The sequence below is a fragment of the Chrysemys picta genome, chromosome 23 (genome assembly GCF_011386835.1).
Source record: "Chrysemys picta bellii isolate R12L10 chromosome 23, ASM1138683v2, whole genome shotgun sequence".
NCBI classification, from domain to species: Eukaryota; Metazoa; Chordata; order Testudines; family Emydidae; genus Chrysemys; species Chrysemys picta.
In genome coordinates, this window is record NC_088813.1 from 19,502,684 (window position 1) to 19,519,728 (window position 17,045).

Below are 17,045 nucleotides of genomic sequence, written 5' to 3' on the forward strand. Positions count from 1 at the left end.
GCAGGGTCAGGTATGTCCCTTCCAGGGCAAATCTACAAATCCATGGACTGTGTGCACCGCGAAGACTCTGTTACATGTATTTATATAAATGTATCATATGACATTGCAACCATACTGTTCTTTTAAAGTCAAGCACTCAGACTTCCAGAAATGCTAGCATTAAGATTGGCTGTATACTTAATTTGGCCTCCTTGTGCATATGCACCATGATCTAGACTAACTATGGAATCATACGCACTTTTTCCACAGGACCTGCTTCATTCAGTGAACGGGTGGTTATTCAATATTTCTTTCCTCATTCAGGTTTTGGTCCCCCACAGTATTTAATGCACACATCCAAGCCCTGTGCTGAATACAAAATGATTTATTTCTTCCTGGCCATTGCTGACTGCTTCATAAACTTTAACAAATGTATCTTTACCGCACCCTATGAGCGGCTGACGGTATGTTAATATCGCCATTTTACAGCTCAGGAACTGAGACAGTCAGAGATTTGCAACCAAATTCTCAGAAGCCGTCACTACTTTTGGGTGCCTAACGTGACACCACCAGGGCCTGACTTTTCCGAGTACTGGGCGTTATCTAGCGCGTTATAAAGTCAATGCACCGCGGCTCCCATGGACTTCGGTTGCAGCTGAGTGCTCAGCACTTCTGCAAATCTGGCCCCACGTGTCTTGCACTGGGCGCCCAGAAAATGGGGAACGCACAATTAGTGACCATCTGTGAAAAATGTGATTGCAGAGATGTGGGGCAAGGGATACCTGAGGCCCTTGCAGTGGGGTAGAACCTCCCCCTCCGGCACACCATGGGATTGTCACCTCCCAATTGCTGTAGCAAAGACCAACACAAATGCTCAGTATTTGGCACCCAGGCCAACCCCAGGGCCACTGTTGCCTCTGGCAGGGCAGGAGTGAGGCCCGGGGAGGCAGGACCTTCGCTCTCTGTACAGTGTGGGAACCCTGGGAGTCCCAGAGATCCCTCCCGGCTCATCACTGAGCTCAGACTCTCGCCGTCAGCAAGCAAGAGCTCTGCCCAGGAGCAGGGTGCAGGGAGACCATGGGCTGCTGGTCTGTGCCGACGTTCCGGTGTTGTGCTGGCCCCAGGGACGGCTGTGCCCCGCTATGCAGTAAGACGCAGGAGAGCTTGGCTGTGTTTCTGCCCTTTGAATGGTGCCAGACTCTCCCTTGGCACTGGGAGCACGGGGCTAGGGGAAGAGCTTTAGCCAGGGACTGTTTAAAATGCCGCTGGGTGCAGGTACCGTGGCCCTCCCGGGTTTCAGCGAACCCAGCGCAGGGGGCCTGAGGTGCATGATGCTCTTTCCCTCCGAGCACAGGTGGCTGCTGCACTCCCTGAGCACAAAGGGACGTCTACACGGGGATAGAAACGGGGGTCTGGGCCGGTTGGCTCTGGCTTGTGGGGCTCAGGAGCGGGGGCTGGTTCACTGCTGTGCAGAGGTTCGGGCTCAGCCCGGGCTCTAGGAGCCTGCAAGGTAGGAGTGTCCCCGAACTTGGGCTGCAACTTGAGCCTCGACAGCTACACTGCAGTGAAACAGCCCCTGCTCAAGTCAGCTAGCACAGGCCAGCCCTGGGGTTCTAATTGCAGTGTAGACACACCCGGAGTGATTGGGGTGACAGCTCTGACCTCCGGTCACGGCTGTAGCTTTTGATCCCTGGGGAGTTGCAGTTCTTTGATTAACTAATGACTGTTAAATACAAAAAAATGGAAAATCAACCCAGCAACCCCACCCCAACAACTACCCCACCAGTTGACAAAGGCTGACTGTGCTTTGGCCCCGTAACTTCTTCTGGAGGTCCTTTCCCTAGGTGCTGCAGCTGGCATGTTCCACTTTCACTTAGGTTTTAATTAGCTTCCTCCAATCCAGCACTACTGCTTTGCCCAAAAGCCAAGCAGGGAGCAGGCCAGGACTTCCCTCAGAGAAAGCAAAGCCATAATTAAACTTTAACTTGTTAATAAATGATTCATTTGTGCTACCATGTATATTACATGACTGAGCTAAATGAAAGTTTATAAAAGCAACAACCACCAAAAATCAAGGATAATTACAGCAATCAAAATGTGCTCCTGCCTTGAGACTAGCCAATTCAGTTGGGAGGGAATGATATGGAAAGGAAGAAGATTGTCCAATTACCCTCCAAGCTCGTACACCCTCTGAGTACGGCAGTTCTTCCACGCAAGCGCCTACCTAAAAATAAACACTGAGATAAGATCCTGCACTTACTGTTCCTCAACTTCCCTCCAGCGTGACGCTGCACCCCAGGAAAGGGGAAGCGCTGGAATTCAGGGACCTCCCACCCACCTGTTTGCCCCTTTTATTTCAGGCTTTTGGCATTAGAGGGGGCTCAGTTTCAGCATCGAACACGATGGAACGTGTCAATAGACCATAACCAAGCCCCTGCTTGTCGCCCTGACCCATAAGGTGGGAGTGAATCTCACTCACCGGCAGGAGCATGGAAACAGGCATTGGGCCAGTACATGAGCAGCTTGTGGAATTCCCTGCACGCAGAGATCACTCCGATACAGCAGCTGGGCTTTCACAAGGACTGACTTTTATGGCCAACAACATTTGTGGCTATGCATTACAATAAGAGCAAATCAGTCTCGGGTGTCAAAGCCCAGGCCTGCACACGTGTCCAAGGGAATCGAGCTCGAGGGGGTGCTTGTCCCCTGAAATGCCCCAGAACAGCACTGCCCCACATCCCCACAAACCCTGGCCAGAAACAGCCGGAGAGTCCCCGCGAGCTGGGCTGTCTGGACAGCGACTAACTGGCCTCGTGGCCCTGGCTGCTGTGCTGTGAGGGTAGCGGATCAGTTCCTTCCTGACAGAGCCACAAAGGTAGCTGCAAGCTGGTGTGATCGCTGCTTGTCAGCACATTGAGGAAACGGGCTTGGGCATACGATGATGTGGCCTATCAGCCCCTCTCTCAAGTGCCAACTTGTGCTCCAGAATCTCAGCTTGCCGTAAGAAATTCTGAGACAACCTGAGAAACATGAACTAAGAGTGAGCGATGCCTGCCTGAGTCTGCACCGAGCCTGAAACAAGCACTCTGCAGTGTGAACTGCCCAATTCATCTCAGGCAGAAGTTAATCAGCTCTGGGCACCTGAGTTGTTTCACTGTCCTCATTAACAGCGATTGAACTGCTTGTGTAAGAAGGGCACAAGAGGTCACAGAGCTGCACAGGTCACTGAGCGGCGCGGCACATTTTGGTGCCACAAGTCACTGACATAAGGCAGCTTCAGACCAATGTGAAACTCCTCCCAGCACTAGGTCCCTGGTGCTGCACAGGGCCAGCTGTGGGCTGCAGTCCTAGCATCAGAGGGGCCTTCCGGGGGCACGTGCCCTGCTCCAGAGAGTCACCCCCAGCAGCTTTGACTGTCTCCGGTGCCGAAGGGCTTGTCTGGTCGTGTCTAATTTGGAAGGAGAGTTCACAAGTCCAACAATGAATCATTTCAGACTCTGTTCTCCTCTCTCATCCCTGGCAGAGAGTGCTGGGGAGTGGATGGAGCAGGCAGCGGGTCAGTCTGACCACTCTGCCCCCGGACAATGTGCAGAGCCTGGGCTATGCTGGGTGGGGAATGGAACTGAGCATCTGGCCAGGGGTTCACTCGGACTTCAATGCCACAGCTGGGAATTGGGGTCCTGCTTCTCTGGGGGGGTTCCTCCTCCCCCTTCTCTCTCCTACAAACAGTTCCACAATCAGCACCAGATCCTGAACAATGGCCGTTTGACAGCTTTCAATGTATTAAACACCAAGGTCCCTCCAGTCAGCGAGAGGCAAAACCCCAAGCCACCCACCCAGGCCCCACATGGCCAAAGTGACCTGCCAGGGACCTGCAGCAGGGCAGTGTGGCACAGCAGGGCACCCCCCCAGAGGAATGGCTACAGGGCACAGCAGCAAAGGTGGCAGCACGACCCACGGACCATTTGGGTCATTGGCCTAATGAGCCAGACAGACTAGGCCCAGCCCTCTGACCCAGCTCCTGGCCGCGCCTCCCCAGAGAACCCAGCGTTTTTGACACAGGCCAGCAGAGGAAGCCAGTTCTGAAGTGTGGCCTCTTGCCTCTGTTTTATCCCTGGGGAGCATCTCGCGACCTGGCTGGGCGCTGAGCACCCACAGCTCCCATGTCGGCTGGAACTCCCGCCAGCACACCTTGGCGAGACGCGAACACGCAGCTCAAACCAATCCATGTGGCATCAGGGACAGGGGAGGTGTGAGCAGTGTTTGCCCAGCCCCGAGGAGGCTGCAGGGTCATCGACTGAGTAACCCGCGGCAAAGCCAGCAGCCCCTCTGCTGCCCCAGGAGCTGGCGATCAGTCAGGGGCTGTGGCCGGAAGGGGCCCAGTCTAACCCCTGTATAGCGCAGGCCTCCAGCGCCACCAGCCCCCGCGCACTGAACCAGCCCCCGCGACGGCACCATCGGGCCACAGGCAGGAGAGGGGGAACCAGGCAAGGGCAGGGGCCTGATGAAGTGAGCTATGCCCAGCTGAGCTGCAAGGGACCCACAGCCCATGCTGCAGAGAGCACTTTGCCGTGAAGGCCTCTTGCTGCATGTGCCCTCCACACACGGTAGTTACCCAGCGGCTGCCAAGCCCCCGGCGAGGTGAAGCACCGTGGTAGTGGTAGCAAGGTTTCTGCAGGCCCCCCCTTGAACTTCCCACCCCCAGCCCCGACGTGAGTGAGCCCCGTGGACGCTGCTTGTGCTCCAACAGGGAGCGTCTGTCCACCCAGCGCGAGCTGCCTCAGACTGGCCCTCACCGCTGGGCTGTGCGCTGGGGTGTGGGGGGGTCTCGCAGTCTGGGTGCAGAGAACCTATAACTGCTGCCGGGTCTCGGTGCTTCACAGATACAGGGCTGCTGCCCCGCGGGGCTGAGCATTCGGCTCCCCTGCTCCTCTCCGGCGCAGACGGCTGTCTCAGGCCCTGTCCTGGAGTCATTCACAGGGGGTCCCTGCTCCACACCAGCACTGCACACAAAGCCCTTTGTCTCTGCACACGGCCTCTCCGCAGGAACGCTCCTGCCCGCCAGCCCCAGCGTTGGGGCTTTTCCAGCTCCTTTATTTCTCCTTCATGGCAGACGCGCGCTTTGGGCTGAACCCGATGCAGGCCCCAGGTCAGCATCTCTCCGCTGCCCTGACAGGGCCTGGGGCTAGTTTCCCCAGAGAACGGCTGCAGAGAAGGGGCATGTGAAGTGCTGGGGCTTCCCTGGGCCACTTTTTCACCCCAGACTGTGAGACTCTTTCAGGCTCCTGCAGGATCAATGTTACTGGATCTGCCCCCCTGCCCTGTGGCCTCAGAGCCCAGCCTGCCCTGCTCCCCCCACTCCCCTGACTCCGCAGCTCGGCTCTTCAGCCAGTGAATGTTTCATCTCCTCACCCAGCCCCCTGCCCACTAGGGAGCTCCAGGCTCTGCCCCCTTCCCTCCCCCAGCTGTGCCCCCCATTGTTAGCCTGCACTTTAATGATATTTTCATGACTGTTTTAGACCCTCTCTGGGAGTCGTGGGGGACGAACGTGCATTACATCATCCCCCTTCCCTCCCAGTAAATCAGGCACTGGGCTGTGTGTATCCATGACCCATTCATGACAGGGATAAAATCCAGATGTTCCAGCCCTACGTGCAGCTGGGTCATTTCCTTTTTTGGCTAAGAACGGGAGGCTCTTAAACTCGACTGAAAGAGGAGCCTGGGGGCCCGTTTGTAAAGAAATCTTTTGCGGTTAATCCCTGGAAACGGCTCTTCAGAAAACATGGGCTTGCAGAGCTCCTGCCAGAGGACAGGCTCCCTCAGGAAACCTCTGCAGCCAGAGGTGTCTGCTCATAGTTTGAGGCCTAGCAGCAAAACCAGAGCTCAGGTCCCAGCACAACGGCAGCAACAGAATGAGAATGGAAAGAAGAGTTTTGCCGCCCGCCAGAGCGAACGTTTGTAGGAGCCTCTGAGCGAGGCAGGCCTGCGAGTGCGCAGAGCCAGCACTGAGGTCACAGAGAGACTCGCAGGCTGCGTCTTTCATCCCTGGCTTCCCCTCGCACAGCAATCTGGAGAGCTGGTAGCGCAGCTCCGGGGGAAGTGGAGGGGGAATGCTGGGGAGGCCGGGGGCCAGGCGAAGGCCCAGAGGAAGTCACGATGGCTGTTAGTAAATGTAAAGGAATCTGTGGAAAAGAGTTTCAGATGTTAGGGGAATAAATGATTCCACAGCAGATAAAAGTGAGTAATGAGCGTACAAGGCGGACGGGAAGGAGACCAAAGTTACCCCAGCTGTGGACTGCGGCAACATCCCCACAGAGGCTCTTTCCAAGAGACCTCAAGAGCTGGAGCTGAGGTCAAATGCAGCAAACGCAGGGAAGCACCAGGGGCTTTTCTGTAATGTGGAAACACTTAATTCGGTGTCATGAGAGTCCCATGCCAGTGACTAAAATGCCAGTTCCTGACAGCCCAGGATCCACTGCACTGCCGGGTCCAGAGGAGCTGAACCGGTCCAGGACCTACTGAAGTCATCGGCCCACATAAGACTTTCCTGGGGTCAGAGTGGTGACCACTTAACTCTGACCACTTAACTCCCGTCCCCAGGCTTGAAGCCTTCACTTTGCCCCATGTCCCCAGAAGCCCAGGAAGGGCCCAAGCGCTGTGTCTGGGTAGCTGAAGAACGTGCAAAGCCTGAAGTCACAGATGACGGATCTAAGGAGAGGGTCTCCACTGCATCCCTGAAAAGCCGGGAGTGGGGGGAAATTGGAACTGGTGTAAGGGGGGACTGTGGTATCATCCTAGAGTTAAAGGCTTGGCAGGTCACTGGGGGAGGGGGAACCATGGGGAGTGCAGGGAGCTGCCCCCAGTTCAGGGCTTTGGGAGCAACCCTAGGGAGAGTAAAGAGCTATTTTACCTTTTGAAGACAGCCTGACCCACAGCGATGATGTTAATTCAATCCCACCCTACTCCCACCCCTACTCGGAGAAAATACAGCCAGAGAGAGGTGTCATTATAATGGTTTATTATATAAAGCCTTACAGAAACATACGAGAGACCGGAGGGTAGGACACTTACATAGGAAGCTTCCTTTCTAAAAACCGTTCCAAGCTCTTCAGAATAGCACACACCCAAACTCTGACTTACCCGCATCAAAGCTTTCAAACGAGGGTTTCAGTAAGGATTTGAATACACAGCTAATACGCTTCAACATGCATAACATTCTGTTGGTAAATGAACCCTGCTTGGGGATGGGGCTAGCCGTTCCTCCAGCGGGTTTGGTTACTGAGTAACAGATAAAGTACAAAAAAGGAAAACACAAGGAAGGCATATTCAGAAAAGCATCCCGTTACCTGGGGGAGGGGGGGCAGGGCAGAGCTGGTGTGAGCATCCCAAGTGAGACAGGGCTCTAGGGGAACTCGAGGCAGCTCAGCAGTTTTGCATAGCAGGGTCTTGGAGAAGCAAAGTTCCACCAGCTGGGACACCAGCCTCCCTCCGGGGAGCTAAGGTCACACTCATTTTCAGTTCCTATCTGTAGGGCCCTACCAAATTAATGGCTGTGAAAAATGTGTCATGGACCATGAAATCTGGTCTTTTGTGTGCTTTTACCCTATACTATACAGGTTTCACGGGGGAGACCAGCGTTTCGCAAACTGGGCATCCTGACCCAAAAGGGAGTTGCAGAGAGGTCGCAAGGTTATTTTATGGGGGTCGCGATATTGTCCCCCTTATTTCTGCGCTGCCTTCAGAGCTGGGCAAGCGGAGAGTGGTGGCTGTTGGCCAGGTGCCCAGCTCTGAAGGCAGCGCCTCGCCAGCAGCAACACAGAAATAAAGGTGGGAATACCGCAACCCCTACTACAGTAACCTTGAGACCCCCCCCCCCAACTTCTTTTTGGGTCAAGACCTCTACAATTACACCACCATGAAATTTCAGATGTAAATAGCTGAAATCATGAAATTTACAATTTTTAAACTCCTATGACCATGAAATTGACCGAAATGAACTGTGAATTTGGTCGGGCCCTGCCTCCCAGGAATGAGAAGCCCAGAGTGGGGGTGAAGGTCAGAGGCTGAGCCAGGCCCCAACGAGCACCTGACCTGCCAGGTGCTGAGCAACCCCGGCTCCCCCTGCAGCCAATGAACATGAAGAGAGCTCAGCACCTGGCGGGAGGGGGCACAGGAGAGGCAGAGCCTTTGGCTGCTGTCTTGGGGGCTGGTTCAATTTATCTGCAGCCTTGCTTCTTGTTAATACAAACACAGCCCCCGTCGCCCCCCCGCCCACCCAGCTCCCCTGCAGCACCCAGGGCTGAATTCCGACAGAGCCTGCAGCCGAGCACAACTGTGCACAAACAACCATATTTGGGGTCAAAATATACAGCGTGTGGCCGAGCTCAGCAAGAGACAACCGGCGGCCCTGTGTCTGCAGCACCCGGTAAGGGGGAAAGAGCAGACGACCCCGCCAGGTCTGATGGCTCTAGCTGCCTCTGAAATGCCCTTGTCAGCTGCTCTGCTCAGCGGCTCTCAGGCAGACGGAAGAGTTTTCGGCTGCCAGCCGGGCAGCACGAGACTCGCTCCGAAAGCGCCTGAGCCACTTCGCAGCGCTCTTGGAGTCGGTGTTCAATAAACTCCTTTGCGCAGCTCTTGGAAGCTGATGGGGACCCTTCTGCTAGGGGGCAGAGCAGGGGGTGGGGGCACCAGAGCCCTCAGCACCAGCTGGTGATTCAGGTTCCCCTGCCATATTAGCGACACCATCTCCCTGAAGATGTGAGGAACGAGGGGGGAGAGAGACATCAGAAAAAGCCATTCCCCAATGTGGGCCATGTGCTCACTCCAGCATGCTCTGCTCACAGCCAGCCAGGTCCCCGGCCACCCAGAAACACCCAAGGCTGCCATGAGCGGCACAGACAGCGTTGCAAACTTGCCCAGCGAGACGCCACGTTACCCTCACGTTAGGGGAACAGGCTGTGCTGCAAACCCAGGCTGGGGAGGCAGGAGCCTCAGGAGAGCCCGGCTCACAGGACAGGAGCTGCTGCCCATCACTCAGAGCAGAGGGATCGCGCGGGGGAAGGGAAGAAAACCAGTAACAAGTAGGAGGGACAAAGCTGTGCGGTCAGCACATGGAGCCTAAGGCCCACTGCCCAGCCCCTTTGCTCAGACAGGGGCTCCCGGCTCAGCCAGCGCCCAAGCGCATAGGAAGCAAAGGAAAGAGCAAATAATGAGGGACTTGGAAGCTCCTTTTGTTTGGCGTTTATTTAGCTTCACTCTGCAGAAAGCCTAGGATGGCTTATTCTAGCCTTCAGGGGAAGGGCACAGGCACCCCGAGCACACACTGTGGGGAGGGGATCAGCCCTCTCCGGGGCAACAAAAGGCACATCTCCCACCTGCCCAGGGTGTCTGGCACGAAGCCCCTGAAGAGCAGATAAAGCCCCTGACCCATGTCCTCTTGCCAGGCTTATAGGTTGCTGCTGCAGTCACGGCAGAGGATCTCGTCGTGGTGCGGGATGAAGCCTTTCCCCACCAGCGAGCTGGTGCAGCGGGCACAGTTGAAGCAGTTGTGGTGCCAGTGACGATCCTCAAAGGAGATGTATTTACCCCCTCCGAAGCCTAGAGAATGGGGACAGAGCGTAGGGTTACCCGGAGCACTCAAGGCAGATTCCTGAAGGGCCTAGGGTCGGCCCTCCAGGTGGGGATGAGCCTGGGGCTATTTCCATCTAGCTAAGGTGCGTCTATGCCCCTCCCCGCCATAGCGTCTAAACCCCTCACAATCTTATACGCAGGAAGAACCAGCCCTAGCTTAGAGCTGGGGAGCTGAGGCCCAGGGGGGCCCAGAGATTTGCCCCATGTCACGCAGGGAGCCAGAGGCAGAGCAGGTCTCCCAAGCCCCAGGCCAGAGCCCCCTTACCAGCCAGCCTATGCAGTTGGCAGCACTGGCCGTGAGCAGCCAGTCAGGGGTCTGTGCACGACATCGAGTAACTAAACCTCTTTGGGAAGGCCCGAGTGGAGCCAGCCGGCCGAGGGAAGCCACGCTCTGCCCCTTGTCCAGAAGGCAGGAGGACGGGCAGGTTTCCTAGGCGCTATTGCAGAGACAGCAACAAAGAAACACTGGTGACCTGGGGCGGGGCAGCAAACCGGCATCGTCTCCAACCTTGGAACCAGGGTTCTGACTCACCAAGTGACTCAGCGGCTGCATCGGCTTTTCCCGGAGCAGTAAACCCAAGCCACAGAGGGAGGGTCAGTGAGGGAGACCAGGCAGCCTCCTGGTGCAGGTGTGTGAAGGGAGAGACTCACTCCCCTCACTGTGAAAGGTCCAGTTTCTGGAGCCTCCCAGCCCATTCCTGGGCTGCAAAACCTTCCCACTTTACAGTGGGTGGAGAACCCCAACTGAGGGACCAGCAGCTCCCAAAAGAGAGACCAGTCAGAGCCCCATGGAGCATGTCCTGGGAGTTCTGGTGAGTTCTGCAGGAAGGTTGCAGGGTACCAAAACACAGCCAGTCCTCCCCGGGTGTGCACAGTACGTTCCCTGCTCTGACAGGGGCAGGACTCACCCAATACTTGAGCTTTGCAAGAACGAAGTGAGAGCAAGAAAACGAGCTACACAAACACCTCATTGCAATTTAACTCCTTCCCATCGCATGGCCTCTCTACGAGCAGCTGAAAGAGGCTGCTGGGGAACAAGTCCAAGAGCAGCCTGGCACATGCCCCAGGCACTCTTGGCAATAACATTCTCCCATCCTGGGAGGCCGGAAGTTCTGACCAGCCCATCAATGAGCCTTGGAGGGCTGCATAGGCCTTAGGCTGGCCTGCTGCAGAGAGGAATTCCCCACCATGAAGAGATTCCCCAGCAAGCGACTGGGAGTAAGAAGGCAGAAGAAGGTTTGCGTTCTGCTCACAGGCAGAGACACGGTGCCGCTCGCGAGGGACCATGTGCTGCGCGCCAGTCTCCGTGGTTACCTGTGATGGGCTTGGCGCAGGCACTGCACTTCTTGGCATAGAGGTTCCCAAAGCACTTCACACAGTAGGGGTTGTCCTCCTGGGAGGTGAACTGCTGGCCTGCCAGGGGGACCTTGCAACCAGTGCAGACAAAGCACTCCTTGTGCCAGGGCTCGTCACGGTAAGTCACTCCTCCCTTGGTCAGCGACTGGGGAAGGGAGAGCACCAGTTACACCCGTGTGTCCCTGAAGAGCTGCTCCAGGCAGCCCCGGGAGTACGGAGCGCCTGGCGGCTATTAAGATCTCAGCCTCCAGAGCGGAGACGGGCAGGGGCTGGCCGCAAGGCTAGCACACGTTCCACGAGCGCATTGCAGATAACATGAGACCCCTTCCCAAGCCAGCCAAGGGAACTCAACTGGACCCTCAGCAACCACGGAGCCGCATGGTGGGCCTGGCGCTAAGGGGAGCAGGCAGCAGCCGGTCTCGAGACCAGGCACACGGACATGCCTCAGCTTGGAGATCTCGACAGCACTCAGCAAAGCCTTCTGGAGAGCAGCATCCCCCATGACGAGGGCAGGGGAGGGAGCCCGGCCACGCCCACCCCTTTATTGTTACTGGGTGGGTGCTGGCAGCGCGCTGGGCGCAGTCCTGCCGGCCCAGATCTGGGGAACACGGACACGAGTCTGCCCTTAGTAAGCTGGGTTTCACCCAGAAGGGATCATGGAACAGCTCCCCACCTCCTATGCCCTGGACCGCTTTCCGCGGAGACCAGCGCCCGCCCGAGGAGAATCTCATCTAAGGGAAGCGGAGCCCCTGCAGGGTCACCAAAGGAAGCACTGGGCTGGCAAGCCAGCGTTACCTTTTTGCAACGAGTGCAGCGGGGGGCAAATTTGCTCTCATAACAGGGGACGCAATAATAATCCTTCTTGTCTGGGATAAAGGACCGCGACCCGATGGGCTGCTGACAGCTGCTGCAAATGAAGCAATGCTCATGCCAGGTTTGTCCGCTGTATTCCAGTTTCCGGGATCCTAGAAGTGAAGCAGGTCTGGGGTCAGGGCACCACTGGGAGACAGCAGCTGCACCTTCAGACAGACTCAGCAAGTGGCATGTCCTCAAATCAACAATGATCTACAGAGATGGAGCCTTGTGTCCTGAACTCGGCTCGAGCCTGGGAAGGGGGGCCTGGCGCTAGCGTTTCGTAGGCAGGAAAGCTAGTGCCCGGAGGCCTGTTCCTGCCCCACGTCCTAGTACAGTCACTCCTCATGGGGCAGTTCCCCCTTCGTACGGAGCGTCACCAGTCGAGCCTCTCAGCACAGGAGAGCTCGAGACTCCAGAGGGCCTGGGGGTAACACAGGCAGGCAATGCCCGAGGGGCCTGGCACAGCCCCAAAAGGCTGGGTCTCCATCAGCCTTTAGCCAGTCACTTCCTGTCTGAGGACGCAAGGGCCCCCAGAGACAGGGCAGGGGATGCTCCAGATCCTCTGGAGCTGCCTCCCCCCATTCTCCTCCTCCCCGGTCCTCCCCCAGCACGGAGCCCACAGACAAGGGCTGCAGGGGAGATCGCAGTTCTGGGTCCCCCATAGGGGCCTCACGTCTGCTCAGCAGAGGGGAGCTAGCACCGTCCTTTCTGTACAGGTACGGCATGTCCCTGGGCTCTTGCCCGGCACCCACAGGGCACTGCCCCCGGCTGGGATGACAGGAGGGCAGCTGTCAGCCCAGCAGAGCCTGCCAAGGCCCAGGGGAGGCTCCGTCTCCTGCCAACAACCCCCGCCCCAGAGCCTGTACCTGGCATGACGGTCTTCTCACATGCGACGCACTTGGAGGAGAACTCGCTGCAGTAGCAGTCGTTGCACAGCAGCTCCTCGTCCTGGCAGGTGAACGGCTCGTCGGCCAGAGAGCGGTCGCAGCGGAAGCACCGGAAGCAGTGCTCATGGTAATGGCGATCCTCGTAGTACAGCTCCTGGGAGAGAGGGCAGGGGGTGTCACCCACGGGGGGTGGGGGCAGGCCCCACTTGGGCGCAGGCCCTCACTCGCCCACGGGGGGCGGGGGCAGGCCCCACTTGGGCACAGCCCCTCACTCGCCCACGGGGGGCGGGAGGCAGGCCCCACTTGGGCGCAGGCCCCAGCCCCTCACTCGCCCACGGGGGGTGGGGGCAGGCCCCACTTGGGCACAGCCCCTCACTCGCCCACGGGGGGTGGGGGGCAGGCCCCACTTGGGCGCAGGCCCCAGCCCCTCACTCGCCCACGGGGGGTGGGGGCAGGCCCCACTTGGGCACAGCCCCTCACTCGCCCACGGGGGGTGGGGGACAGGCCCCAGCCCCTCACTCGCCCACGGGGGGTGGGGGGCAGGCTCCAGCCCCTCACTCGCCCACGGGGGGTGGGGGGACAGGCCCCACTTGGGCACAGCCCCTCACTCGCCCACAGGGGGTGGGGGCAGGCCCCACTTGGGCGCAGGCCCCAGCCCCTGGACTCACTCACTCACCCTGCAGTCGTGGCCAATCAGCTCCTTGCATTCCTCGCAGGTGTTAGCGAAGTGGGCATCGTAGCAGGGGATGCAGTAGGGGCCCATGTCCATCTGGATGTACTTCCGCCCATACAGGGACTCCTTGCAGTTATCGCAGTCGAAACCTTCCGTCATGGTGCCGGCCGAGAGCCTCCCACACCTACCGGGGGAAACCGCATAGGTCAGTATCTGCTCAGACCTCAGCAGTGCAAAGGGCTGAGCCTCCCCCGACTCCCTTGCCACATCCCGAGGTGAGGGGCACAGACACGGGCGCACGCCCAGGCTGTTCACTGTGCTCAGGCAGCGCTGCACTGACCTGAGCCTGGCTGCACACGGCCAGCATGGGACACAAGCTGCTGCTCCTGCTCCTGGACAACACGATCTGTGTTTCCAGAAGTGGTCAGGTGTGGCATGGAGAGCACCTTCCGCTTGCACGTAAAGCGGAGCCAGCAATCAGAACGTGCATACACCTGTCACCAGGCCCTGCACGGAGAAAGCCCGACTGGGGAACATGTGACTGAGCCGGTCGCTGGATGACGCAGAGTCGCGGGCTCCTGGCTGCAATCCTCGGGACAGCATGCAACACCCGAGAAGGTTGCACACAAAATCGTTCCCGTTTTTGGTCAAAAACATTTTTGGACTGAAGTGCGTGACCAGCTGGGTGTGTGCATGAGTCCGACAGAGGAATAAACAGTCACCCCTCTCGCAGCCCCAAACTCAGTGATTAGCCTCCCGCCGGAGCCTAGGACGGGATTGGTTCCTGCACCACATCTTCTGTGCTTTGCCTGAGCTAGTTTCTAACATCCCAAGTTTTGAAGCTTCCAGATGGCTCTAAACAGGGGAGCATCGAGCGTAAGTCACCGCGGTGCCCAGTCATCTGGCCAGTACAAAGACATTTCTTATCAAAGTCACATCCCCAGGATCCTCCCTGGGAGCCTATTTCCGAAGTACAAGTCCCTTGCTGCACGTGCATGTTTGCACACGTGAAAGCACAAGACACATTCTCTGGCTTTGCTTCGGGAGAAGCTGGTTTACGAGAGCTGTTACGGGCCCTATTTCTCTCCAAGGTATAAGGGTTTGTCTACACCTGGAGTTATTCCAGAATAGCTATAAATTTACACCCAGCCTTAATCCGAATTAACTTTCAAGTGTAGACAAGCCTATGGTGTTTATACCAGACACATTTAGCTGCAGAGACCAGGCTTTGCGATCCTCTTGACGAACCCAGTGGCTCAGAAGAGTTATTACAGTGCGTTGAGGGATAAATCCCAGAACAGGACAGGGGAACAATCGCAAGTTCCTCTGCATCTCAGGGGCTGCGGGCAGTTGCCTTCCTGATGTTGGGCTGAAGCCACCCAGGGCCGGCACTGGGAAAGGGCTGCTCTGGCTTGCACAGCATGAGTCATCGGGGCTATTCATGGGCCTGGGATTAGGCTTCCCAGCTGTTGCTGAGTCTTGCTGCATGCAGAGATAGCGCTGCTGCTGACGGTTCCTGCCCAGCTACGTGACAGACAGATGGGAACAAAGTCCCTTCTCAGACCCGCTCATTAACCAGCTGCTTCCCCCAGCTCCTGTCTGCTCTTCCGACCCCCTTCCTACCACAGCAGCAACGGGGTCCCCTGCACATGGCTGCAGGAGTGTGGGGAGATCTACACACCGAGCCCTCGCTGCATGCCAGCCTTGCCAGCGTGGGCTGAGAACTGCTGTGCCAGTCGTCCTGGTCCACACCCCACACCTCCCTCCCCCTGCAGCTGCATCCTGGGGTAGAGAGTTTATGGCAGCAGGAGTGACGAGCTCCAAGCCACCAGCTGTGCAACTCCACATTAGTCTCTGATATCTGCTAAAAATACCCAGGCAGCCAGGCCAGACCCTCAGCAACATCACTGCGTGTCTGGGCGAATGAAACGTTTCCTCAGCTGCTCTGACGGGGGCCACCCTGTGCCTGGGGAGAACGTCCCCCACCCCAAAAGGTTTGCTCCCCCAGTGAGGAAGCTGAGCCAGGAACGTTAGTTTTAGAAGTGCTGCAGCCCAGGGCCTGCAGAAGCGGAACGAAGCAGCCTGCGCCCTAGTCCTTTGGAGATGGCCCTGCTCAGGCAGGGCCCTGGGCACTGTCACTTGTTTCCCAACATACAACGCGAGTCATGCCTGCGTGCTGTGCAACACGTCCAGCCCCCCTCAAGGCTCACAGCGTGGAGTTCGCCTCCCTCCAGTAACCTGCTCTGTTCATGCTGGACTTTGCTTCCTAAAGTGATTTCACCTTCACCTGAGAGAACGTCTATTGCTACCCCGCCCCGCCCCGCCCGTACACCTCAGAGAGAGGGACTCAAAGGGGTAACGCAAGGACCCAACCGGGAACCCCCCCTCCCTGTACAATACTGTAAAGTCCTCAGGGCAGGGAGCTATCTGTATTGATTTATGAGGCTTCATGCACCTCAGGGGCCCTAGAAATAGCAGCTTGGAGTGTAACTGAAAGGGAGGAAGGCAGGTCCAGAGCGTAGGCCATTGGACCAGAACTCAAAAGGCCTGTGTTCAATTCCCAGCCATGCCAGAGACTTCCTGTGTGACCCTGGGCAGGTCCACCATCTCTTTGGGGCTCAATCCCCCTCCCCCCCGCAGAAACAGGGGAACAGGATCCCAGAGATACTGCGAGGAAAAAGCCCACGAATGATCGCAAGACTCTCAGATGCCATAGCAGTGGGCTCACATAAGAACCTAGAGAAACAGAGCTGTTGTTCCTCTGAGTGTGTGTACTACCGCGCTGTGATCTCAAATAGCAGTCCTCCCCAAGACCCAACAGCACTCAGAGATGACAGGAGAAAACCAGATGGGTAGGATCTCAGCTCCAGGACAAGGTGTTTCTGTGTTGGAACGTGATTTGCCAAATCAAATTCCGTCTCTCTGCTGCAGCTGAGCCAACGTTGTGATCAAAACCAAGAACAGGGCTCTCAAAAAAAATAGTTCCAGGACAGGGACATTTCAGTTTCAAATAGTCTCTCTCATTTGGCAGCCTCTTGACGTAGGCGGTTTCCTGCCCAATCCCCTTTCTCCCTGAAGCACACTGGAGATGACTGCCAGCAGAGAATGCCCCTAAGGGCCTGCCTGCATTACTGACTTTGCACAGGAATAGGTGCACCAGTGCAAACCCGTGAAAATTCACTGCACTGCTGTAAGGGAGGGCTTTGACCCTGGGGGCTGGCATGCACCAGCAAAGCGACATCAGTGCAAAAATCCAGCTAGTTTACTAGAGGATAACAGCCTACTACTGGTACCTGTGCTGCAATGTTGAAGGCCCCAGGTGCAGATCTTGCTGACTCCTTAGGAGGGGGGTTGTTATAAGCATCCCTCTGAACTGCATCCAGTGGCAAGACCCTCGTCCCCGTCCATGTCACGCGGCCTTAGTGCTGGCTAGCCAGCCAATTGCTGTTGCATATCCTACACCACTTTTCCCTTCTTGGGGTTACTGCTTCCCAGAGTCCGTCCGTCTGTCCACCTACGTCTGCCGCACAGCTGTCTTGCAAGGCAGAGTGTGCTGCTAAAAGGGTGTCAGCATTGCACTATTGGAGCTAAACTCGCTTATTCTCCAGGTTGGACAGACCACAGAGTGCATGATGGCAGGACAGCGAGCCCCAGGGCTGTCTGCA

The 17,045-nt window shown here is 57.2% G+C and overlaps 2 protein-coding genes across 3 annotated transcripts in view; one reads left to right on the forward strand and one right to left on the reverse strand.

Moving 5' to 3' along the window:
* Positions 1-17,045, forward strand: part of UTP11 (UTP11 small subunit processome component) — a 99,832-nt gene that overhangs the window by 33,048 nt on the left and 49,739 nt on the right. The gene's annotated exons all lie outside the window — the stretch shown is intronic.
* FHL3 (four and a half LIM domains 3) overlaps positions 6,981-17,045 on the reverse strand; it is a 43,156-nt gene continuing 33,091 nt past the window's right edge. For both annotated transcript variants that reach the window (XM_005298336.5, XM_065576931.1), the window contains 5 exons: positions 13,384-13,564; positions 12,687-12,861; positions 11,761-11,930; positions 10,924-11,110; positions 6,981-9,576 (listed from right to left, as the gene is read on the reverse strand). In XM_005298336.5, coding sequence (XP_005298393.1) covers positions 9,425-9,576; positions 10,924-11,110; positions 11,761-11,930; positions 12,687-12,861; positions 13,384-13,539 — 840 coding nt within the window. In that variant the 5' untranslated portion in view covers positions 13,540-13,564 and the 3' untranslated portion in view covers positions 6,981-9,424. The remainder of the gene's footprint in view (positions 9,577-10,923; positions 11,111-11,760; positions 11,931-12,686; positions 12,862-13,383; positions 13,565-17,045) is intronic.